The 26,003-nt window shown below is 43.0% G+C and overlaps 1 protein-coding gene across 1 annotated transcript in view; it reads right to left on the bottom strand.

The window, feature by feature from the left end:
• rab40b (RAB40B, member RAS oncogene family) overlaps nucleotides 1–15,188 on the bottom strand; it is a 48,681-nt gene extending 33,493 nt beyond the window's left edge. Inside the window, exon 1 of the mRNA XM_084159138.1 lies at nucleotides 14,524–15,188. Within this exon, the coding sequence (XP_084015264.1) occupies nucleotides 14,524–14,665 (142 nt within the window). The 5' untranslated portion in view covers nucleotides 14,666–15,188. The remainder of the gene's footprint in view (nucleotides 1–14,523) is intronic.
• Nucleotides 15,189–26,003: the final 10,815 nt, after the last annotated feature.

The raw sequence follows: 26,003 nt of genomic DNA, 5'->3' as shown, positions 1-26,003 counted from the left end.
ATTGCAGATAAAGTTCTGAATGACACAACTTCATGTGTACAACATCTAAAGACCTGCATCACTATGCTGAGAGCTTTGCCATTTCTAAAAGGACGTTGTCAAGGATGTTGTAAGTGGGTGTGGTGGTGGAATCAGGCGCAGGACGCAGAAGTATAATTCCAAAGACTTTAGTGAAAATATCTAACCGTGCAGCACTAAATAGCCCGCAGGCGAAACAAAACGGGCGCACAGACAGGTGCGACAAAACTCTCCAAACTATGGAGGACAGCTCTACCGAGCAAATAGTCAAAACATCCAGCAACAAACACGACAGTGAAAACAATCACACACAACACCTGACAAACACAACGAGAACTAAATAGGACACTAATGACACTAAATGATAACAGGTGTGACAACAATCAGACAAAAGCAAACGAACATAGAAACATGCAACGGTGGCAGCTAGTATTCCGGAGACGACGAACGCCGAAGCCTGCCCGAGCAAGGAAGAGAGGCAGCCTCGGCCGAAACCGTGACAGACGTTCTGGGGTGTTTTGGGAGATTTTGTTAATGTTTTTTCAGGGCCACACAACGAGGATGAGGAAGTGATTTGCTGTCTTGGGTAAGTTTCTCCAAAACATGTGAAATCACAAAACAGTTGTCTGGACCCTTCTATAACATGCAATTTATATTGAAAATTGAGATTTGGTTGTAAAAAAGAACTTCTCCTTTAACCATTTCTTTGTGGATTTTGATTAGTGCTTGGGGTAATTGTGTTACTGGAAGATCCACTTGCAGCTAAGTGTCAGCCTCCTGGCAGAGGCAACCAGGTTTTTGGCTAAAATGTCCTGGTACTTGGTAAAGTTCATGATGCCGTTGACCTTAATAAAGGCCCCATGACCAGTGGAATCAAAATAGCCCTATAATATAAAAAACCCACCACCATATTTTATCGTAGGTGTTAGGCAATTTTCCTTATATGTTTCCGTTTTTCAACACCAAACCCACCATTGGTGTGCGTGGCCAAAGAGCTCTATTTTCATGTCGTCTGACCATAGTACCGCCTGGAGTTTGATAAACTGCATTGGCACTTGGATTGAAACCGGTGCTATGGTCAGATTACATGAAAATAGAGTTCTTTGGCCACGTACACCACTGGTGGGTTTGGTGTTGAAAAACAGAAGAATATGCAGAAAAGTACAGGTAACTGCCAAAATAAAGGAAACACCAACATAAAGTGTCTTAATAGGGCATTCGGCCACCACGAGCCAGAACAGCTTCAATGCACCTTGGCATAGATTCTACAAGTGTCTGGAACTCTATTGGAGGGATGCAACCCCATTCTTCCACAAGAAATTCCATAAATCAAGCGCCGCTACAGAATCTCCCATAAGTGTTCAATTGGGTTGAGATCTGGTGAATGAGACTGCCCTGGCATATGGTTTACATCGTTTTCATGCTCATCTAACCATTCAGTGACCACTCGTGCCCTGTGGATGGGGGCATTGTCATCCTATGGGGGCATAGCCATGAAAGCCAAAATAATGGCCTGCCCAGCCTTTTTATACATGACGCTAAGCATGATGGGATGGTAATTGCTTAATTAACTCAGGAAGCACACCTGTGTGGAAGCACCTGCTTTCAATATACTTTTTATCCCTCATTTACTCAAGTGTTTCCATTATTTTGGCAGTTACCTGTACCTCATAACTACAGTAAAATATGGTGGTGGATTTTTGATGTTATGTAGTTATTTTGCTTCCACTGGTCTTGGGGCCCTTGTTAAGGTCAAGGACATTTGATCCAAAAACCTGGTTGCCTCTGCCAGGAGACTGACACTTGGCTGCAAGTGGATCTTCCAGCAAGACTATAACCCCAAGCACTAATCAAAATCCACAAAGAAATGGTTAATTGACCACAAAATCAAGACTTGAACCCTATTGAAAACCTGTGATTTGAATTGAAGAGGGCAGTCCATAAGAGCAGGCAAAAGATATCAAGGATCTGGAAAGATTCTGTATGGAGGAACAGTCTAAGATGCCTCCCACTTGGTTTTCCAATCTCCAATGTTTTGTCTGTAAATAGTTGCTTGACAAAGTCCCAAAATTTCAGAAGGACAAAAAAAAGGCTTTCAAAATTATTACATTTTTGACCCCTGTTGGCACTTTTAGGGTTAAGTCTACTGTATGTTTAGATCAGATGGTTCATACAAGTGTTTTTCTTATGTTTGCAAAGGTCAATATCGCTCTCTTTAATTTCTCTCTCTCTCGTTCTTTCGCTCTGTCTGAGTGGGATCAGATACAAAGATGAGTCATCCTCTCCTGGCATCAGCAACCCCCACAGACAGAACTGCTTCACACACACACACACACACAGTCAAACATTTCTAAACTCATACAGTTCAAATACACTCTCTTTGACTCATTGGCTTTTCAAACATTCTGTTATTTTGTGTTCCATAACTCTTTATGTTGACCATTAATAGAACATTTAGTGGTGTTTTTTGAAAACATGGACTCAATTGTAAGAGGTGCTATACAGATGTAGAGAGAATACAAACAGAGGGCCATTTAAAACATGAACACCTCATCTTACTATACATTCAGTTAAAAAAGAGCAAATGAAAGTCAAAATGGAGAACTGTGTTCCAGACACCGTTCTTCTAAATAATGTGTGTATGTCTGTCTGTGTGCATACGTGCCTCTTTCCCTGTGTTTGTGTGTGTGTTCTGAACTATTATCAAGTGATCAATTTTGGTTTGGAACTGTTCCGTGGCCTGGGACTGGAAAAACAGTTTATGGAAGGATTCCAGAATGTCTGTGGTCACTCCACTGTCTGTTTTCCAACTATTCCACTGCTTCTGGAGTCTGTGGTCATTCACCTGTGAGTGCTCCAACTCAGCCATCATCTGTCCCCGCCTGCCCGGCAAATGGCACCCTATTCCCTACATAGTGCACTACTTTTGACGAAAGACCTATGGGCCCTGGATAAAAGTAGTGCACTACAGTCACCTCAAATTATTGGCACCCTTGATAAAGATGAGCAAAAAATAATTGTTTGACAATCAAATATACAGCTTACCACTATTAAGGCAACAATTAAGAAGTTTAAAACCACTGGAACAGTGGTAAACTTGCCTGGTAGAGGATGCAAGTGTATCTTGTCCTCACATTTTGTGAGGAAGATAGTTCTGGACGCAAAGAAAGGTCCAAGGGCCAAAGTTGAAGAATTACAGAACTTGTCAATAGGCTATTTGGAAGGGTTGCCATAAAAAGCCTTTATTGAGAGCAACCAACAAATGTAAACTCCTGGAGTTTGCTCAACAGCATTGGCACTTGGACCGGAACCGGGTGGTATGGTCATATAAGACGAAAATAGAGCTCTTTGGCGACGCCCACACCAGTGGTGGGTTTGGCCTCGAAAGAAGGATGCATATGCAGAAAAGAACCTACTGTAAAATATAGTGGTAGATCTTTGATGTTATAGGTCTGTTTTGCTTCCACTGGTCCTGGGGCCCTTGTTAAAGGGATTTGGCATTTTGGATTTGGTATCCCTAGAGTCAGATAAACTTGTGGATACCATTTGTATGTGTCTGTGTCCAGTATGAAATAAGTTAGAGGTAGTATCCACTAGTTCATCTGACTCTGGGGAAGTAGATAAAGGGCCTCATTGTCAAAATCCCGAAGTACCCCTTTAAGGTCAACGGCATCATGAACTTTACCAAGTACTATGACATATTAGAAAAATACCTGGTTGCTTCTTACAGGAGGCTGACACTTGGCTGCAAGGGGATCTTCCAGCAAGACAATAACCTCAAGCACACATGGAAATCCACTAAGAATTGATTAATTGATCTCAGTCTCTGGACTTGAATCCCATTTGAAAACCTGTGGTTTTAATTGAAGAGGGCAGTCCATAAGAGCAGACCGAAGGATATCAAGGATCTTGAAACATCCTGTATGAAGGAAAGATCCCTCCTAATGTGTTCTCCAATCTCATAAAACATGATTTTTAAAAAGCTATGTGCTGTTATCCTTGCAAGGGGAGGGTGCACAAAGTATTGAAAACAGGGGTGGCAATAATTTTGAAACCTATCTTTTTTAGATTGATTTGTATTACTTGTTACAAACAAAAAATTTCTCTGAGCAATTGTATTAGTATAAAAAAATATCAATTTAAAATTTTTGGAGCATACAATATACTGTAGCTCAGTATTTATAAATATTTTATACAGTATTTTTTGCTCATCTTCATCATGGGCGCTAATAATTTTGGAGGTGATTGTATGTAGGGAATAGTGTGCCGTTTGGGACGCAGGCCTCTGTCTCTGGCAATGGAGACTGGCTGATCACAGAAATGCTTCCACTCTCTCCTTCTATTTCCTCCTATTAGTAGAGCTGACCCAGAAAACTGAGATGAGCCTTGGATCCTGTTGATTCCACATTTAGTAGCCTAACATCAACAGCAATTATTGGCCAGAGTGCGGAAGGGGAAACACTGTCGGCATCCCAAATGGCAACATATTCCCTACACAGTGCACTACTTTGTCCAGAGGCCATAGTCAAAAGTAGTGCACTATAAACGGAAAAGGGTGCCTTTTGGGAAGCAACCTTTGTTTCATGCTGTTGAAAACAAGCCAAACCAGCCTGGCGGTGGAGGAAACTGTGGCTCTTATATAAACACACATCAGATCCATCATGTCCTGTGATACTAACGAAAAACACAGAAGGGCCACAGACAACAAACCATGTCAGGGCAACCAGGATAAATTGTAGTGTACAAACATCCAACAGATTTCACTGGTGGTACAAGAGAATACCCACACACTCTTCAGTTTGTGGATATTGTCCTCTATGTAGAAACCAACACATCATTCAAGCTGCAACCCAGGAACTTTGTGTTTACACAAAATAATTATGGAAAACATTTCTTCATCTCTTAATTGGTAAAATACAGAAAATGAAATTCCTCAGAGAGCTTACCATGCCTCCCTAACTGTATTCTCCAGAAGATGATTAGGTAGATAACTGCCACTGTATAATCAGTCAAACCGTTTGTTTCCATACCACACTTTCTCACGGAGTGGTTTTATAAAGGAGTGCAATTACATAAACTTGAACATGAGAGAGAGCGAGGCAGACGAGCTCCCGCATCTTTCATCATGTTTTTACAAAAAGATAGATTTAGAGTTAGATAAACTTGGATTTTTCAGCAGGGACATATACAGGATGCTACCCTCCACAACATAACCTTCACTCCAAATCAAAACTCCAAACCTACAACCTGATTTGGACAAAATTACCTGGAAGGATTCCTAATGCCAAATATTCTTATTTCCAAGCTATAAAGAAAATGCTCTGGCAAACAAACAGAAACCTGAAAACACTGTCCAACCTGGAACTGAGTGAGTAATGTTTAGTCTGAAGTTACTTTTAAAGCCAAGAAGAAAAATACATTACAATGATATATTTCACTTTATAAGGACTGAATGCTTAACTTAGGCTACCAAACAGATCTGACTGCTACTTCAATTAGCACTGAGGTGTGAAGTATGAGGTGTCAAAGCCCTTGAGCCCAACAATGGCAGGATAGTTTTAAAGCCTACCCCACCCAATTGCAGAGGCCTTTGAAGCCCCCTCCTGCTGTGCCCAGGTCATTACAGTACAGTGCCCCCTGGATTCAACTCTATTTTGAACTAATATGCAGCAAGGACACTTCAATTGTAAATTACCTCAATAAGAAACTATATTTTTGCTTTGATAACATCAGAAGATATCCTCCTCGCAATCTCCAAAATACAACAGCCACAGGCCAACTTTGTTTGGACGTAGCTAGCTGGGATGTTCTACAATGAATCTGCCTCCCGAAAAAGTTTATCCCAAGTGGGTGTGACACCTACTCCCGTTGCCTGCTGCACTGCTGCTTGGATTCCACCTGGCGATCTGTTCACAGTCTGCCCTGTCTCCCCCTGTCTGGTACAGGTACCCCTGCCACCCTCCCCCCTCTCTCCCGAGCTTTTGCTCGCCTCCAGCACACACGCTCTGTTGGGGCGAGTGACTCTGAACTTGGATAGCTGGATGGATAGCCCCGCGTCGTTATATTTTTTTATTGTGCTTTATGCTATTTGTCTCATGACTCCTGCGTGCTTTGTTGACTATGATCTTGCTTGTTTACCCGCCCGTGGGACAGACTATGTTTGTTCCCACACTCGGGACTCGGACTCTATTGGTTACATGGTCTCTTGGACTCCAATCCTATTCTAACCACCTCTCGCCTGCTTTGTATTCATGTTACCTGATGAAATTGCTGTACAATATGATCTTGTTGCCATCCGATGCATATTCAAATGTCATAAAAAACCAACACTGCAGAGCTCTCCCTGTCCACGGCCGTGCCCTGATTGTATTACTGCTGATGATATCTGGAAATGTGCACGTACACCCTGGCCCATCTACTGTTGCTAGCCCCAATTCTGACTTGTGCTCTGATATCTGCTTCACTGATTTCTGCTCTCGTAAAAGCCTGGGCTTTCTGCATGTTAACACAAGAAGCTTTTTACCTAAAACTGCTACTCGGTGAAACGACCTGTCCTGATTTGTCATAGACACTTGCTAAAAAAACTTGAATGAGCAAGCCTTCCTTCATGACCTGGCCTCTGTAAATTTGTATAGAATCAGCTTGATCCCCTCTGTCGAAGTCGCTTGGACCTTCCTTTTTTGATATTTTCAGTGGTATTGTTAACAAACACGCCCCCATAAAGAAAATGAGAATTAAAAGCAGGTTCAGCCCCTGGTTCGACAGTGATCTGGCAGAGTTACTCCACCTCAAGAATTTTATTTGGCGAAAGGCTCGGCACACGTTTATTCAGGCTGACTGGCTCTCCTTCAGGCAAATGAGAAATAAGTGCACTCAAGTTATCCGGAAGGCTAAAGCTAGTTACTTTAAGGAGCAGTTCTCTCTCTGTGGGTCTAACCCCAAGAAGTTCTGGAAAACGGTTAAAGATCTGGAGAATAAACCCTCCTCCTCACAGCTGCCCATGTCCCTTAATGTTGATGATGTGGTTGTTACTGACAAAGAGCACATGGCTGAGCTCTTTAATCACCACTTCATTAAGTCAGGATTCCTATTTGAGTCAGGCATGCCTCCTTGCCCATCCAACATTTCCTCATCTCCCAGTTCTTCTAATGCGAGTAGCCCCGATGCTCCTCCCTCTTTTTCCCCTGCCCCGCTACAAAGTTTCTCCCTGCAGGCGGTCACGGAGTCCGAGGTGCTAAATGAGCTCCTTAAACTTCACACCAAAAAACATCTGGGTCAGATGGTTTAGACCCTTTCTTCTTTAAGGTTGCTGCCCCTATCATCGCCAAGCCTATCTCTGACCTTTTTAACCTGTCTCTCCTCTCTGGGGAGGTTCCCATTGCTTGGAAGGCAGCCACGGTGCGTCCTTTATTTAAAGGGGGAGTTCAAGCTGATCCTAACTGTTATAGGCCAATTTCTATTTTGCCCTGTTTATCAAAAGTGTTGGAAAAACATGTCAATATTCAGCTGACTGGCTTTCTTGATGTCTATAGTATTGTCTCTGGTATGCAATCTCGTTTCTGCTCAGGTTATGGATGTGTCACTGCAACCTTAAAGGTCCTAAATGATGTCACCATTGCCCTTGATTCTAAGCAATGTTGTGCTGTTATTTTAATGACTTGGCCAAAGCTTTTGACACGGTAGACCATTCCATCCATGTTGGCCATCTAAGGAGTATTGGTGTCTCTGAGGGGTCTTTGCCCTGGTTTGCTAACTACCTCTCTCAAAGAGTGCAGTGTATAAAGTCATAACATCTGCTATCTCAGCCACTGCCTGTCACCAAGGGAGTACCCCAAGGTTCAATCCTAGGCCCCACGCTCTTCTCAATTTACATCAACAATATAGCTCAGGCATTAGGAAGCTCTCTCATCCATTTATATGCAGATGATACAGTCTTATACTCAACTGGTCCCTCCCCAGATGTTAAACGCTCTACAACAAAGCTTTCTTATTGTCCAACAAGCTTTCTCTGCCCTTAACCTTGTTCTGAACACCTCCAAAACACAGGTCATGTGGTTTGGTAAGAAGAATGCCCCTCTCCCCACCGGTGTGATTACTATCTCTGAGGGTTTAGAGCTTGAGGTAGTCCCCTCATACAAGTACTTGGGAGTATAGCTAGACGGTACACTGTCCTCTCTCAGCACATATCAAAGCTGCAGGCTAAGGTTAAATCTAGACTTGGTTTCCTCTTTCACCCCAGCTGCCAAACTAACCCTGATTCAGATTACCATCCTACCCATGCTAGATTACGGAGACGTAATTTATAGATTGGCAGGTAAGGGTGCTCTCGAGCGGCTAGATGTTCTTTACCATTCGGCCATCAGATTTGCCACCAATGCTCCTTATAGGACACATCACTGCACTCTATACTCCTCTGTAAACTGGTCATCTCTGTATACCCGTCGCAAGACCCACTGTTTGATGCTAATTTACAAAACCCTTTTAGGCCTCACTCCCCCCTATCTGAGATACCTACTGCAGCCCTCATCCTCCACATACAACACCCATTCTGCCAGTCACATTCTGTTAAAGGTCCGCAAAGCACACACATCCCTGGGTCGTTCCTCTTTTCAGTTCGCTGCAGCTAGCGACTGGAACAAGCTGCAAAAAACACTCAAACTGGACAGTTTTATCTCCATCTCTTCATTCAAAGACTCAATCATGGACACTCTTACTGGCAGTTGTGGCTGATTCACATGATGTATTGTTGTCTCTACCTTCTTGCCCTTTGTGCTGTTGTCTGTGCCCAATAATGTTTGTACCATGTCTTGTGCTGCTACCATGTTGTGCTGCTGCCATGTTGTTTTGTGTTGCTACCATGTTCTTTTCATGTTGGGTTGCTAGATTGCTGTGTTGTCATGCGTTGCTGCCATGCTATGTTGTTGTCTTAGGTCTCTCTTTCTGTAGTGTTGTGTTGTCTCTCTTGTTGTGATGTGTGTTTGGTCCTATATTTATATATATTTATTTTTTAAATCCCAGCCCCCGTCCCAGCAGGAGGCCTTTTGCCTTTTGGTATGCCGTCATTGTAAATAAGAATTTGTTCTTAACTGACTTGCCTAGTTAAATAAAGGTTAAATAAAATAAAAATAAAATAACAATCAGAGTATGAACACACACACACGCTACCACCCACATATGCACCCACACCCCACATGGGAATAAAGTAATGACACCGGCATTTTTCTCCCTTTAGAAGGCATTGTTGTAATTAGAACATTAGGAAAAAACACTAACAGAGAAAATAAGGTAATTAGCAGCTAACTAAGATCTTCTGAGGAAAATAATGGTTGCATCCCAAAAAGCACCCTATCCCCTATATAGTGCCCTACTTTTGACCAGGGCCCATAGGGAATAGGGTGCCATTTAGGACTCGTTCTGACTGCCTTTTATACAGCTCCCTCTAGGAATCAGTCAAACAAACAACATCAGTTAAAGAGAATAAAAACAAACACTGATGATGATTATAATGATGTCTTGCATTTATAGCCTATAACACTTTCCCTGAATCACAAAAGTACTTCACATTGAATGTTGGGAACTCTTTCTCTCAGAGGTGTGTTAATAGGGTGAAACTTTCCAGACCTGGTTTCAAATACTATTTAAAATACATAGATTATTTTCACATACATTCTGAAGTAAGTATTCAGATAACCTTTATTTGAAAAAACAAGTAATTGAATATTGGAATGTATTTGTAAATACTATAGTAATACACTTGGAAAGTATTTGAAAATACTCAAATACACTGATTCAAATACACTTCCATACATTTAACCCAGGTATTTGGAAATAGTATTTGAAAAAAGTATTTGAAATTACTTTCAAATACAATTTGGAAGACTATTTGGTTTTTACAAATAACCATTCAAATACTCAAATAAAACTACTTGTATTGGGCTGTGTATTTGAAAATACTCAAATACACAGAAATTTATTTTAAATGACACATACTCAAATACACGTGTATTTGAACCCAGGTCTTAAACTTTCTGACGGTGGCAGAGCAGAAAAAACACTGCAAAGAAAAAAATTATACTTTCTGTGTCCCAAATGGCACCCTATTCCCAACATAGTGCACTACCTTTGGCCAGAGCCCTGTGGGCCCGGTCCAAAGGAGCGCACTGCATAGGGAATAGGGTGCCATTTGGGGACACAAACACTGTAAAACACTGCATAACAATGTTCTGTGCTACATGCAATAATAGACTCATGTCAGCTCGATAATATTCCATTGCTACCGGCGGGGACTCTGAACTTTTAGGCAGACTGAATGCTCCCCTGCTGGGCTGTGCTGCTCTCCACTTCCAACTAACCAGCCAGTCAGACTCACAGTGAGCAGCTGCCTGCTGCCACCGTTTAAAAAGTATGTGGACACCCCTTCAAATTAGTGGATTTGTCTATTGTAGCCACACCAGTTGCTGACAGGTTATAAAATCGAGCACATAGCCATGCAATCTCCATAGACAAACATTGGCAGTAGAATGGCCTTACTGAAGAGCTCAGTGACTTTCAACGTGGGAGTTCCAATCTGCCTCTGGAAGCAACGTCAGCACAGGAACTGTTCGTCGGGAGCGTCATGAAATGGGTTTCCATGGCCGAGCAGCAGCACACAAGCCTTAAATCATGATACATAATGCAAAGCGTCAGCTGGAGTGGTGTAAAGCTCGCCGCCATTGGACTCTGGAGCAGTGGAAACGCGTTTTCTGGAGTGATGAATCATGCTTCACCATCTGGCAGTCAAACTGACAAATCTGGGTTTGGCGGATGCCAGGAGAACGCTACCTGCCCCAATGCATAGTGCCAACTGTAAAGTTTGGTGGAGGAGGAATAATGGTCTGGGGCTGTTTTTCATGGTTCGGGCTAGGCCCCTTAGTTCCAGTAGAGGGACATCTTAACACTACAGCATACAATGACATTCTAGACTATTCTGTGCGTCCAACTTTGTGGCAACAGTTTGGGGAAGGCCCTTTCCTGTTTCAGCATGAAACCCCCATGCACAAAGCGAGATCCATACAGAAATGGTTTGTCGGGCCCTGACCTCAAACCCATCAAACACCTTTGGGATGAATTGGAATGCCGACTGCAAGCCAGGAATAACCGCCCAACATCCGTGCCCGACCTCACTAATGCTATTGTGGCTGAATGGAAGCGAGTCCCCGCAGCAATGTTCCAACATCTAGTGGAAAGCCTTCCCAGAAGAGTGGAGGCTGTTATAACAGCAAAAGGGGGACCAACTCCATATCAATGCCCATGATTTTGGAATGACGCGTTCGACGAGCAGGGTCCACATACTTTTGACCATGTAGTGCACCTCACAGCCTCACGGTGTGTGTGTGTGCGCCCAGCATCCCTCCGCTCATCTCTCTCTCTGGACTGAGCTGGGAAAGTTTACCCAAAATAACAGAGTAAAAGTGGATAAGGCTAACTGTGTAGAACTTAGTAGAACTGTGTCGCAGAATAAAGCCAGTCTGCATTGAGAGGAGCAGCAAGTCTTTCCATACTGTGTTGACCCATCATCCAGGCAGGGGAGCAGAGGCAGCTACATTGTCGCTCTAGCAACTGTTGCTATGTACCAGAGAGTTTAGGCAGAAACAGAACTCCTCTCTCCTAACATCCATACTCCCATCTCTCTCTCCCGCCATCCCTCTCTCTCTGTCTCTCCCACCATCTCCCCGTTCCTCTTTCTCTCTCTCTCTCTCTCTCTCCCCCCCCTCTGTCTCGTTGTCTCTCTCTCACTCAGACACCTTAACTGGGGTCAGTGCTGGATCAAACCGTTGACGAGGTGACACACGCCATTTATTACTAAACACTGGGCACAGTGAGCAGTCGTCATATCAACACTCACTTACCTAGAGACACTAAACCGAAGTCCAAACCTTCATTTACAGTAATCGGCCCAGACTGTCTTAAGTCATTGAATAAGCCCCGATATCAAGACAATGGCCCCTCTGGGGCCCATAGGGCTCTGGTCAAAAGTAGTGCATTACACTCCCCTATGTATTTATTTGGACAATGAAACTAAACTGTAGCGGTGCGTGGGTAGAATCACTGGGGAAGCCAAGCCCCCCAAAAAGCCATATTACAACCTATGTGCTGTGATAATTGCGCTGTTTGCTCTATAACCTGTCAGTTCATATGCCTTGACACCGTGCTATATAGGCCTAAAGGCCGAGACAATAAGAAGACACAGTGGCAGAATACATTCAACCACACCTTTGTTTCATCACAAAACCGGAGATCAATATCTGTTCGGTGAAGTCCACAAAACATTGCATGTAACAAACAGTTACATGACCTACAGCATGGTCAAGAAAGTTAATGTTTCCGACATTTTCGGGCTACTAAACAACTATTGATTTAGAACACCGGAGATTTACTGCATGTCGCAAAGAAAACAGGAGCTGCCTCCACTATTCCAGCACCATTTCAACTTCAACATCATCAAATCACCTATGCTTAGTCTAATGTAGTGACAACTAAAAGATTCCAAAAACGATTTAGTCCAATCAACAATAGCTAAATAATGGAGTTGGTCCTCCCTTTGCTGCTATTACAGCCTCCACTCTTCTGGGAAGGCTTTCCACTAGATGTTGGGGCAGCAGGTAGCTTAGTGGTTAAGAGCGTTGTGCCAGTAACCGACAGGTGAGAAATCTGTCGATGTGCCCTTGAGCAAGGAACTTAACCCTAATTGCTCCAGTAAGTCGCTCTGGATAAGAGCGTCTGCTAAATGACTAAAATGTAAAAAATTGCTGCGGGGACTTGCTTCCATTCAGCCACAAGAGCATTAGTGAGGTCGGGCACTGATGTTGGGCGATTAGGCCTGGCTCACAGTCGGCGTTCCAATTCATCCCAAAGGTGTTCGATGAGTTTGAGGTCAGGGCACTGTGCAGGCCAGTCAAGTTCTTCCACACCGATCTTGACAAACCATTTCTTTATGGACCTCGCTTTGTGCACGGAGGCATTGTCATGCTGAAACAGGAAAACACCTTCCCCAAACTGTTGCCACAGAGTTGGAAGCACAGAATTGTCTAGAAGGTCATTGTATGCTGTAGCGTTAAAATGTCCCTTCACTGGAACTAAGGGGCCTAGCATGAACCATGAAAAACAGCCCCAGACAAATTATTCCTCCTCCACCTAACTTTACAGTTGGCACTATGCATTGGGGCAGGTAGCGTTCTTCTGGCATCTGCCAAACCCAGATTCATCCGTCGGACTGCCAGATGGTGAAGAGTGATGCATCACTCCGTAGAACGCGTTTTCACTGCTCCAGAGTCCAATGGCGGCGAGCTTTACACCACTCCAGCCTGTGTGCGGCTGCTAGGCAATGGAAACCCATTTCATGAAGCTCCCAATGAAAAGTTATTGTACTGATGTTGCTTCCAGAGGCAGTTTGGAACTCGGTAGGAAGTGTTGCAATCGAGGACAGACGATTTGTACAAGCTACGCTCTTCAGCACTCTGCGGTCCCGTTCTGTGAGCTTGTGTGGCCTACCACTTCGTGGCTGAGCCGTTGTTGCTCCTAGACGTTTCCACTTCACAATAACAGCACTTACAGTTGACCGGGGCAGCTCTAGCAGGAGTGGCTTGTTGGAAAGGTGGCATCCTATGACGTTGCCACATTTAAAGTCACTGAGCTCTTCAGTAAGGCCATTCTACTGCCAATGTTTGTCTATGGAGATTGCATGGCTGTATGCTCGATTTTATACACCTGTCAGCAACGGGTGTGGCTGAAATAGCCGAATCCACTAATTTGAAGGCATGTCCACGTACTTTTGTAAATGTAGTGGTACATATTGCCAAGCTTTCATTACACTCCTTTTATGTTCAGCTACAAGGTATACTGTGGCACTGCACCAAATACCATAGTTTCAAACTCCTAATTATCCTTACACCTCTCAAGACTCTAGCCTCTTCCATGCCAGTCAGAAGAACTTATGCGTTTTATTTCTGAACAACCAAAAACGTGTTTCTCCACCGACAGTTGGATAAGGGGAACCATGGGGTGTTAACAACACTCAGTGGAGACTAGAGATCCTGACTGCCAATGTGTCCAGCCTGAGACATGCCATTAAGTTGACAGAGGTGACTGTCAAGCTCTGACACTGGTGGGTGACATCTAAGCCTTATTCCCACTACTTTTGACCAGAGCAATATCGGCACTGGTCAGAAGTAGTGCACTATAGGGTGCCATTTGGGACGCAACCTTACTCTCAGATGTCCAAGACAACATGTCCAGCCTTGGTCTTGGTCCACTAATCCTAAATATAACCCTTTAAACCTAAAGAATGTGCACTGGCTAGCTAAAGCATGACGACCACTGCGCTTTTCGGGGATCGGATGACACGGACCATCCAGAACAAGCTGTGCATAAAACGGACTGTGTACTACTACTGGTTTATGTTGCGCAATAAAAATATTGAAAAAAGTTGTATATATTTCTGGACACCGTTGTACACTGGACACTCACCCATGTTGTAGCCATATGGAGACTCGCTGGCTCCATCCTGGAGGCTCGCCAGTATCTCCCCCTTTCCCACATCGCTGTCCCCCACCAGGAGAAACTTGAGCAGAAAATCGTAAGCCTTGGCGGGGCTGGTTCTGTGGTTCATCCTCACGATGAAGAATGATTATGTTCCATCATGCAACAACTTGTACAAGACTGTTCAATCACTTCTTCTATTTCTCCTCCAACTCAAGATTTGAGCTGTGTGACGCACGAATCAAAGTAGCAAAGAAGAGAGTCAAGTTGAATGTGGTGTTATTTGACAGTTCATCCAGTGGATAGCCTTATATTTTCAGTCATAATTCATGTCTGGGAACTCACAATGTATCCATTTACAATAAATGGATCAAACACAGATTTGAAGTCTCCTAAAATAGGAGTTTGAATGAAAGCTACAAGTGTCAATTTTGCCAACGAAAGTGAAAACACAATGTAACAAACAATTATACAAATTAGCCTACATCTACAATGTGGTCCACTGTAACATCAAAGCATCGAACCTGTTCCTGTGCTCAAATCCTCATTCCATAAATCCTTCATTCCCGCTACCGTGCCATGAAAGTACCAGATGTTTCATTTGTTGTAATCCTGAATTGCACTGCCAGCCACACTGTTCCGCAGCTCTGTCTGATCTCTGTCGTTTCCTGTCCCCAGTAGCGGCAGAGTCTCGAGTTTTGCGCGGTTATGGTTGGCTCATCCACCGGGTTGCTAGGGAAGCCTTGAATCCGTAGTAGGCTAGTCGCTGCAAACGTCCGTCAAAACCCCCAAACATACCAACCCATTTGATTCAATAGAGGGGTGTGGCTACCACTGGTTGCCAAGCTTTGTGCGGTCTTGAGCTGGAATCCACCCTACCACTGATTTCAGATCAGTGTTAGTGATTTTAACCCTATAGTAAGGGCTAGGATGACGGCTGTTTGAACTGATACCAGGTCAGTGTTTGCGGGTGCCCGCAGCAGCCGCTGGCTTGGCAACGGATAGCGTGGCTCGGTTTGTGTTTGTTGTTGTTTTGGCTGGGCATGTTTACTGATTACTGATTTCTGACGTTGCGCAGAACACCTCCGAGGATTTAGGGACATTAGGCTATTCTATTCAGACAACAATGGGGCAGTCAGCCACGCTCCAAAACAACAGCACATATCGAGAAAAACAGTTACAATAATTCTGATAAGGGAATTATAATGAAAACCCGGGTTAAAATATGATCAATAATAGTATTACCTAATTTAAGGGATTAAGTTTTCCCTAAGGAAAAACAGTTTGAAACAATAGGCTACGGCATTCAGGAAAAATACAACTGCACCATAATTAATGAAGGGCTATATACATGTGATCTACTGCTCAATAGGAAGAAAACATATTAGGCTGCTCTTGTCCTGTGAATAGCCTATCATACAATGATGAAGGTATTCTAATACCAAACGAGACTGCAGTGTAGCCTACATTCATCAGTGAGTAAACATTGCATTGCGCAGCAGTACAATATGGTTTACACAGTGTAGTCAGTGTAGTGGATGGATGCCGCGGGTATGTTGATCGGATGGGTTACGTAACAATAAGAGAGGAGCTGCCTGCTGGCGCCAGTTCCAACTCCACTGTGGCCATTACGTAATTGCACACCAGGCACCAGACTATTGATGGATTCGAGGAATGAATTCGGACATGGACATATTTTGTACCCTAATTACATATTCGTTATTAGCCTACAGCATCAATGGCATGGGACATAATGTACATGATAATAAAACATTGCTGGTAGCCTATTTTACTTAATTTAGATAGTGACATTTAGATAATTGAAAGCAAATAAGATGAGACTTGAATTTGACAGAATTTCTTTAGTTTTCTGCCCATTGCTTTTATTTGAGTGGTGATTTTTTTCTTTGCTCATATTACATCAGATAATATCGTCCACTACCCGTGTTCATTACTGCGCCACAGTTTTTAGTGCGCCTAACAGCAATGATTACGGTTAATCTCCTGCCCTCTGGTGGTGTATTGTCGGTAGTACAACTCGCAACATTCTAGATGTATTTATTTTATTTAACTAGGCAAGTCAGTTAAGAACACATTCTTATTTACAATGACGGCCTACCAAAAGGCAAAAGGCCTCCTGCTGGGATGGGGCCTGGGATTAAAAAGAATTTTTTTAGGACAAAACACACATCACGACAAGAGAAACAACACTACAGTCCTGGTCAAAAGTTTTGAGAATGACACAAATAATAATTTTCACAAAGTCTGCTGCCTCAGTTTTTATGATGGCAATTTGCATATACTCCAGAATGTTATGAAGAGTGATCAGATGAATTGCAATTAATTGCAAAGTCCCTCTTTGCCATGAAAATGAACTTAATCCCCAAAAAACATTTCCACTGCATTTCAGCCCTGCCACAAAAGGACCAGCTGACATCATGTCAGTGATTCTCTCGTTAACACAGGTGAGAGTGTTGACGAGGACAAGGCTGGAGATCACTCTGTCATGCTGATTGAGTTAGAATAACAGACTGGAAGCTTTAAAAGGAAGGTGGTGCTTGAAATCATTGTTCTTCCTCTGTTAACCATGGTTACCTGCAAGGAAACGCGTGCCGTCATCATTGCTTTGCACAAAAAGGGCTTCACAGGCAAGGATATTGCTGCTAGTAAGATTGCACCTAAATGAGGTGAGTGGGGGGCGGGGCACGCGTAGACAAGATGGCGTATTGAATAGAAATCGGTACAAAACACCTCAAGATAAAAACATAATTTTCAAAATCAGTAAGTTAGACTAAATATTAGCATTTCATATATTCGCAGTTAATATAATTCAATCTGGATAATAACACAAAACAGATCATAAGGCTAGAGAAATATATCGACAAATATTAAAACAACACGCAACACCCAAACATGACTGAAGACAAGCGTGGAGAGCCGATCCCCAAAAGGAAACGCGACTCATCGACTGATACAGATGATAAATGCTTTTCACCACTGGGTATGGTAAGTGTGGAAAGCTACCTGTTGAAGTCGATAAATGACAAATTGGGCATACTAGAATTGGTCAGTAATGACGAAAAAGCTTTGGTAATGGAGAAAGAAACCAAAGAATTAAAAGTGACAGTCTCTAAAATGGAAACGGACGTTAGGGAACTAAAAAAGGAGAACAACCTTCTGAGAGAAGCCTTACTAGACATCCAAACTAGATCGATGAGGGAAAATCTAGTACTTACGGGTATTCAGGAAAAGGAGGGAGAAATAACAGAGAATATTATGAAGGACTTCCTGCATACAGCGCTACAAATCCCACTCGAGGCTGTCGATAAAATCCAACTCGAACGTGTACATCGTTTCGGAAAAAGAGGACAGAAATATGAGCGCCCAAACGTTGCCAAATTTGCTTTTTTTAAGGATAAAGCTATGGTGAAAAGCCTAGGAAAAAGACTTGCTGGCACGAAAATAGGCATGAATGATCAGTTCCCGAGGGAGATTGTAGAAAAGCGCAAAGTTCTGTATCCAATCTTCAAGGAAAACAGATTAAAAGGGAAACGTGTTGCACTAGTGGTGGATAAATTATATATTGACAACCAAATGTTCAGAGACACAAAGACTACTCCATGGCTATTCTAAAAGTTGTAATAGAGGAGTCAAATATTGGAGCACCTGATACTAGCAATGATAGGGATTGTAATATTAAATAACATTTATAGTAACTATAGTATTTTATAAAATGATAAAACGATATAACAAGCAGAATAATACATCTTTAAATACAAATAATTAGAACATGGCTTTTTTGGCGGGAGGTTGTTGTTTTGGCGGATGGTTGTTGTGGTTGGTCCTGTGTTCTCTCTGGCGTCCTTTTGCGGCAGATGTGGATACGGGTGCGTTTGCACGCTCGGCCCATTTCTTCCGCAGTCAACCATGTGGTGTGCATGTTTGTGTTTGAAAAGGTGCGGCGTTAAGTGAGTGAGAGGGGAAATGGTTGCATATCCCAGAGCCGACCGGGGGTCTATGAGCAGGGGTAGTGAGAGAGAGCTTTCAATTTTGTGTAGATGAGGGATATACATTTTGAAATATAGTATACATCTAATCTAATTTTTTCATTGTCCTATCATGATGGAAAGATCCCTAACCCTATAACCTGGACACCCACCTGAGCGACCCATACACCAAAGAGAAGTTCCCATCTCTTTTATGGACCTGCTGTGAATATGCAGCCTAAACAGATAAATAAATGCGGTCAGAGACCTACTTGAGCAGCACCGCCCCCTCAAGATTCTGAGCCTGCCTGGCAGGGTTGGTCCTACAAAGCCAGAGCCCCCTGATGGGAGAGCATAATATACAAGGGAATTCTCAAAGCTGCTAATGAGAACCTTGACGACCTTTTACCTAGCCGGTGGGGATTCCGGTGGGGTACGCCCACCCAGGTAGTGGCAGTGCTGGCAACACTGGCTGCAGTAACCCATGGGGAGGGGGTCACACTCGGACAATCAGAGAGAGGGTTTATCATTGTGGCCCAGGTGGCACAAAATAATCAAAGTTCTGACCGCATGGAGATGCTTGGGGAAATGGTTACAACAGGGGATCAGAGTGTTTGTGTCTCAGGTGAAGAGGGTGGATCTGATCTCCATCTCCTAGGACGTGACATAGATTAATCAAATCTCACATTGTTATCAATTTCTGCTCAATCTGCATGCTTTCTCAATCAGCTTTAACTGTATGTGCAGTTAACCTTTACGGACCAAATAATGATGATCCACAATTCTTTGACAATATACAGTGGGGAGAACAAGTATTTGATACACTGCCGATTTTGCAGGTTTTCCTACTTACAAAGCATGTAGAGGTCTGTAATTATTATCATAGGTACACTTCAACTGTGAGAAAATCCAGAAAATCACATTGTATGATTTTTAAGTAATTAATTTGCTTTTTATTGCATGACATAAGTATTTGATACATCAGAAAAGCAGAACTTAATATTTGGTACAGAAACCTTTGTTTGCAATTACAGAGATCATACGTTTCCTGTAGGTCTTGACCAGGTTTGCACACACTGCAGCAGGGATTTTGGCCCACTCCTCCATACAGACCTTCTCCAGATCCTTCAGGTTTCGGGGCTGTCGCTGGGCAATACGGACTTTCAGCTCCCTCCAAAGATTTTCTATTGGGTTCAGGTCTGGAGACTGGCTAGGCCACTCCAGGACCTTGAGATGCTTCTTACGGAGCCACTCCTTAGTTGCCCTGGCTGTGTGTTTCGGGTCGTTGTCATGCTGGAAGACCCAGCCATGACCCATCTTCAATGCTCTTACTGAGGGAAGGAGGTTGTTGGCCAAGATCTCGCGATACATGGCCCCTTCCATCCTCCCCTCAATACGGTGCAGTCGTCCTGTCCCCTTTGCAGAAAAGCATCCCCAAAGAATGATTTTTCCACCTCCATGCTTCACGGTTGGGATGGTGTTCTTGGGGTTGTACTCATCCTTCTTCTTCCTCCAAACACGGCGAGTGGAGTTTAGACCAAAAAGCTATATTTTTGTCTCATCAGACCACATGACCTTCTCCCATTCCTCCTCTGGATCATCCAGATGGTCATTGGCAAAGTTCAGACGGGCCTGGACATGCGCTGGCTTGAGCAGGTGGACCTTGCGTGCGCTGCAGGATTTTAATCCATGACGGCGTAGTGTGTTACTAATAACCTGATTTCTGAATTACTCTCTGTTCCCCCCACATATAATTAATTATCTGCAAGGTCCCTCAATCAAGTAGTGATTTTCAAGCACAGATTAAACCACAAAGACGAGGGAGGTTTTTCAATGCCTCGCAAAGAAGGGCACCGATTGGTAGATGTGTAAAAACAATTGAAAAGCAGATGCTGAATATCCTTTTGAGAATGGTGAAGTTATTAATTAGGCTTTAGATGGTGTATCAATACACCCAGTCACTACAAAGATAAAGGAGTCCTTACTAACATCCCAGAGAGGGAGGAAACTGCTCAGGGATTTCACCATGAGGCCAATGGTGATATGACCAAGGCCAGCGTCATCTGATTTACAGTACCAGTCAAAAGTTTGGACACACCTACGCATTCAAGGGTTTTTCTTTATTTTTACATTGTAGAATAATAGTGAAGACATCAAAACTATGAAATAACACATATGGAATCATGTAGTAACCAAAAAAGTGGTAAACATATCAAAATATATTTTATATTTGAGATTCTTCAAATAGCCATCCTTTGCCTTGATGACAGCTTTGCACACTCTTGGCATTCTCTCAAACCGCTTCATGAGGTAGTCACCTGGAATGCACTTCAATTAACAGGTGTGCCTTCTTAAAAGTTAATTTGTGGAATTTGTTTCCTTCTTAATGCTTTTGAGCCAATCAGTTGTGTTGTGACAAGGTAGGGGAGGGGGTATACAGAAGACAGCCCTATTTGGTAAAAGACCAAGTCCATATTATGGCAAGAACAGCTCAAATAAGCAAAGAGAAATGACAGTCCATCATTACTTTAAGACATGAAGGTCAGTCTATACGGGACATTTCAAGAACTTTGAACGTTTCTTCAAGTGCAGTCGCAAAAACCATCAAGCGCAATGATGAAACTGGCTCTCATGAGGACCGCCACAGGAATGGAAGACCCAGAGTTACCTCTGCTGCAGGGGATAAGTTAATTAGAGTTACCAGCCTCAGAAATTGCAGCCCAGATAAATGTTTCACAGAGTTCAAGTCACAGACACATCTAAACACACTTAACCAGCATGGCTACCACAGCATTCTGCAGCAATAAGCCATCCCATCTGGTTTGGGCTTAGTGGGACTATCATTTGTTTTTCAACAGGACAATGACCCAACACACCTCCAGGTTGTGTAAGAGCTATTTTACCAAGAAGGAGAGTGATGGAGTGCTGCATCAGATGACCTGGCCTCCACAATCCCCCGACTTCAACCCAATTGAGATGGTTTGGGATGAGTCGGACGGCAGAGTGAAGGAAAAGCAGCTCCTTCAAGACTGTTGGAAAAGCATTCCAGGTGAAGCTGATTGAGCGAATGCCAAGAGTGTGCAAAGCTGTCATCAAGGCAAAGGGTGGCTATTTAAAGAATCTCAAATATAACATACATTTTGATTTGTTTTGATGTCTTCACTATTGTTCTACTATGTAGAAAATAGTAAAAGTAAAGAAAAACCCTTAAATGAGTAGGTGTGTCCAAACTTTTGCTGTCGGATGTCATTTTTGCCAAGTGCATTTTAGAGGGAGTCCAGTAAGATCTATTCATTATATTATACTGAACCATTTGTGTTTTGGACTCTGCCCTTTCTAAAATTGTTTTAAATTTTTCCATTCAATTTGTTGTATATTAATCTTCAAATCTTTACCCCATTTTTCTCTTAAAGAGATTGAATGGGATCTTAAGCACTTACAATTTCGTAACTTATTGTACTAATTCGAATTTGTAACATATAAGAATTGCAGGACTTCTTCATTTTTTGCAGGACGTTACATGTCATAGTGACGTAGTACACAATTGTACACAATTTTCAGGGAACCATTTTGGCTTGTGAGCCCTACTTTCAAAACTACTGGCTAAAATGATATAAAACCTCTGTAGCATCACTTTAAGGGAAGACGTATTCCCCTTGTTTTTTTTGTTTAACCCTCCCGTTGTCCTAGGGTCAAAATGACCCGCCACTGTGTTGAACCAACTTTATTTCCTTTTTATATTTTTTTTGATAATTTATGAGAAGGAGGCAGTGATACTTTCTTTAAAGTCTCACTGCCTCCTTCTCACAAATGATCCCCCAAAAATAAAAAATAAATAAAGTTGGTTCAACACAGTGGCGGGTCATTTTGACCCTAGGACAACGGGAGGGTTAAGAATGTATACACCCTCAATACCAGGTGGGTTTTGGAATGGACATCCTTTATGATTAGTTCAAATCTCCCGATTTGACTGCCTATACAATCTGAATTATTCTAAAATGGTTGGTCGAGCTGGTCTTATCCTTCAGTTCATTCAGATCCATCATTTTACAAGCTTTATACAAATCAGACACGGTCCAAGCTCTCCACAATACTGGCCTGTGATTGATTAATATGCGTGAGTTGCTCCAGATGTTTGCTTAAATCTCAAATAGAAATTGAGAAATATCACCTGATCTTTCATTAATAGATGAATTCATAGATAGTAGATTAATATAATTAAATATAATTAAAATGGTGAACCGCTATTTTGAAGGGAGGGGAAGTGTTGGCTGTGCATTTGGCCAATGACAGGCATTCCACATTTAACCCCACCCACATTGAAATTGTGTTTTGGTTTACATGCAAAAAACGAGATAGGGAAAAATGTATTGTGGCTAACTACCACATGAAAATAATACGGCTATGGTAATTCTGGTTAGCTAAATGTTACCATATAACTAGACCCTTTATGCTAAATGTACTGGTTAGCTAGCTAGCGAATGTTAACTAGCCCAAATGTGTTTTATAGCTAGCTAGCTTCTTCTGCAGCATACATCTGATTGGCCACCGAAGGGTCTCACCACAGACAGGAGGGGTAACCCAGACACATCACAGGGGCTATAAAGCTGAAGCATCCATTTATAAAGTTTTCTCATCACCAAATATGGTAGTGAGAGGAAGTAAAGTCGCGGGTAGTGAGAGAGGATGGAACTAGGTGAAACTTTGCCTACATTTTGCTAATTTCTCATCGATGAAACATCTGATCACATTTTCTGTTCCCAAAACTAGAATCTCTTACGAACACAGTGCCAAAGGTTTAAAAAAGTGTGTTGTTTAGAAGCAGTTCAAGGTCGAATTGAGTTTGTGCACTTCACAGAGCACGCGTTCCCTAACGGTAATATGCAAATACATGCTACAACGCGTCAATAGGATCTTGCTAGTTCGTGCATGGCTTTGTCCACCTCCTTGCTTGTTCTGCCCACTATGCTTCATTTGCTCCCAATGTAAATGACACAGATTAACTATCTTGGGTTGGTTATAAATACTGTACCTTTGGTCTCACTGTACAGCACAAGTGAAAACGACTTCAAAATCCCGGCACCTGGGATATTTCCTGACTGGAATAGAGGGATCAAATGTAAAAGGTTAAATATATTTCTGATTGTGTTCTCAACTGTACAATATTGAGCATAGGGATGTGTGAAATTGTGCACCTAAATCTAGGGTGTCTACGCGCTTTGGTGATGAAATGTAACTTCCTTATGTTATAAATAGATTTTTACCAAGACCAATATGATTCTTCATGACTGAATCATTCAGTGGGGTCTTTCTCTAACATATCATTATATCCAAAAAGTCGGATTTCGTAACTTAATACATCCGATAATAAGCACCGAGTTCTGTTGACAGAGCGGTGCCGCTTTCTGGCAGCGACTTTTGAGAATTGTACATGTTGTGGTGTCATCTGCGAAGTTGTTTCCGCGTTTCGCAAAAAGCTAAATTAACACGAGCTGAATTTAATGTTAAAAGGCTTCGAAAATAAAAAGCTTGCGGTATGCTCAGTGCGCCGTTGACATTTCACAGAGACGCTTGTTTTTAGAAATCTTCGGAAAATAACAGGAATTTCGCATTAATATGAAAAGCGTATAGTCAAATATGAAAATACTACAAGGCATGTCTCAAAATCGATATCTATCTTACCTCTATATTGTTTTATGTCCTCCGGATTCAAGAAGAAAGATGACGAGTTCAACGGGGAGCCTGCCAGTTTGTCTTAATTCTCACATAGCATTCAGTTTAGCTGATGCAATGCTATTTTCCTGATTTTTGACCACTTTTTTACTCCATTGATTTAGTCACCCTAATCTTGGCCACCCCCACAAGTGTAAAACATTCAAATAATGTTTGAACGAATTATGATAGAAACAAGCGATTTGGACCATTGGTTTTCATAGAGGAGTATTTACCCAATTAACATATTATTTTACCCATTGGTCAAAATATGCGGGTTTTTTGGGACACCCTACAAAATCAGATAACTTTGAACCTTTTCAGATTATGGAATTTTCACAATGCCTAGTAATTACATAATTTTTAAACATTCCAAAATGAGCATGTTGTCAGGTGGGTATTACATTTACATCATTTAGCAGACGCTCTTATCCAGAGCGACTTACAAATTGGTGCATTCAACTTATGATAGCCAGTGGGACAACCACCTTAAAAAAATATATATTATTATTATTAATTATTTTTTTAATGGGGCGTGGGGGAAGAAGGATAATTTTATACTATTCCAGGTATTCCTTAAAGAGGTAGGGTTTCAAGTGTCTCCGGAAGGTGGTCAGTGACTCCGCTGTCCTGGCGTCGTGGGGGAGCTTGTTCCACCATTGGGGTGCCAGAGCAGCGAATAGCTTTGACTGGGCTGAGCGGGAACTGTGCTTCTTTAGAGGTAGGGGAGCTAGCAGGCCAGAGGTGGATGAATGTAGTGCCCTCGTTTGGGTGTAGGGTCTGATCAGAGCCTGAAGGTAAGGAGGTGCCGTTCCCCTCACAGCTCCGTAGGCAAGCACCATGGTCTTGTAGTAGATGCGAGCCTCAACTGGAAGCCAGTGGAGTGTGCGGAGGAGAGGGGTGACATGAGAGAACTTGGGAAGGTCGAACACCAGATGGGCTGCAGCGTTCTGGATAAGTTGTAGGGGTTTAATGGCACAGGCAGGGAGCCCAGCCAACAGCGAGTTGCAGTAATCCAGACGGGAGATGACAAGTGCCTGGATTAGGACCTGTGCCGCTTTCTGTGTAAGGTAGGGTCGTACTCTGCGAATGTTGTAGAGCATGAACCTGCAGGATCAGGTCACCGCTTTGATGTTAGCGGAGAACGACAGGGTGTTGTCCAGGGTCATGCCAAGGTTCTTTGCACTCTGGGAGGAGGACACAATGGAGTTGTCAACCGTGATGGCGAGATCATGGAGCGGGCAGTCCTTCCCCGGGAGGAAGAGCAGCTCCGTCTTGCCGAGGTTCAGCTCGAGGTGGTGATCCGACATCCACACTGATATGTCTGCCAGACATGCAGAGATGCGATTCGCCATCTGGTTATCAGAAGGGGGAAAGGAGAAAATTAATTGTGTGTCATCTGCGTAGCAATGATAGGAGAGACCATGTGAGGATATGACAGAGCCAAGTGACTTGGTGTATAGAGAGAATAGGAGAGGGCCTAGAACTGAGCCCTGGGGGACACCAGTGGTGAGAGCACGTGGTGCGGAGACAGATTCTCGCCACGCCACCTGGTAGGAGCGACCTGTCAGGTAGGACGCAATCCAAGAGTGAGCAGCGCCGGAGATGCCCAACTCGGAGAGGGTGGAGAGGAGGATCTGATGGTTCACAGTATCAAAGGCAGCAGATAGGTCTAGAAGGAGAAGAGCAGAGGAGAGAGAGTTAGCTTTAGCAGTGCGGAGAGCCTCCGTGACACAGAGAAGAGCAGTCTCAGTTGAATGACCAGTCTTG

This window comes from Coregonus lavaretus, assembly GCF_964263955.1.
Source record: "Coregonus lavaretus genome assembly, chromosome: 1".
Lineage (NCBI taxonomy): Eukaryota > Metazoa > Chordata > Actinopteri > Salmoniformes > Salmonidae > Coregonus > Coregonus lavaretus.
This window is presented reverse-complemented; position numbering and strand designations above follow the sequence as displayed.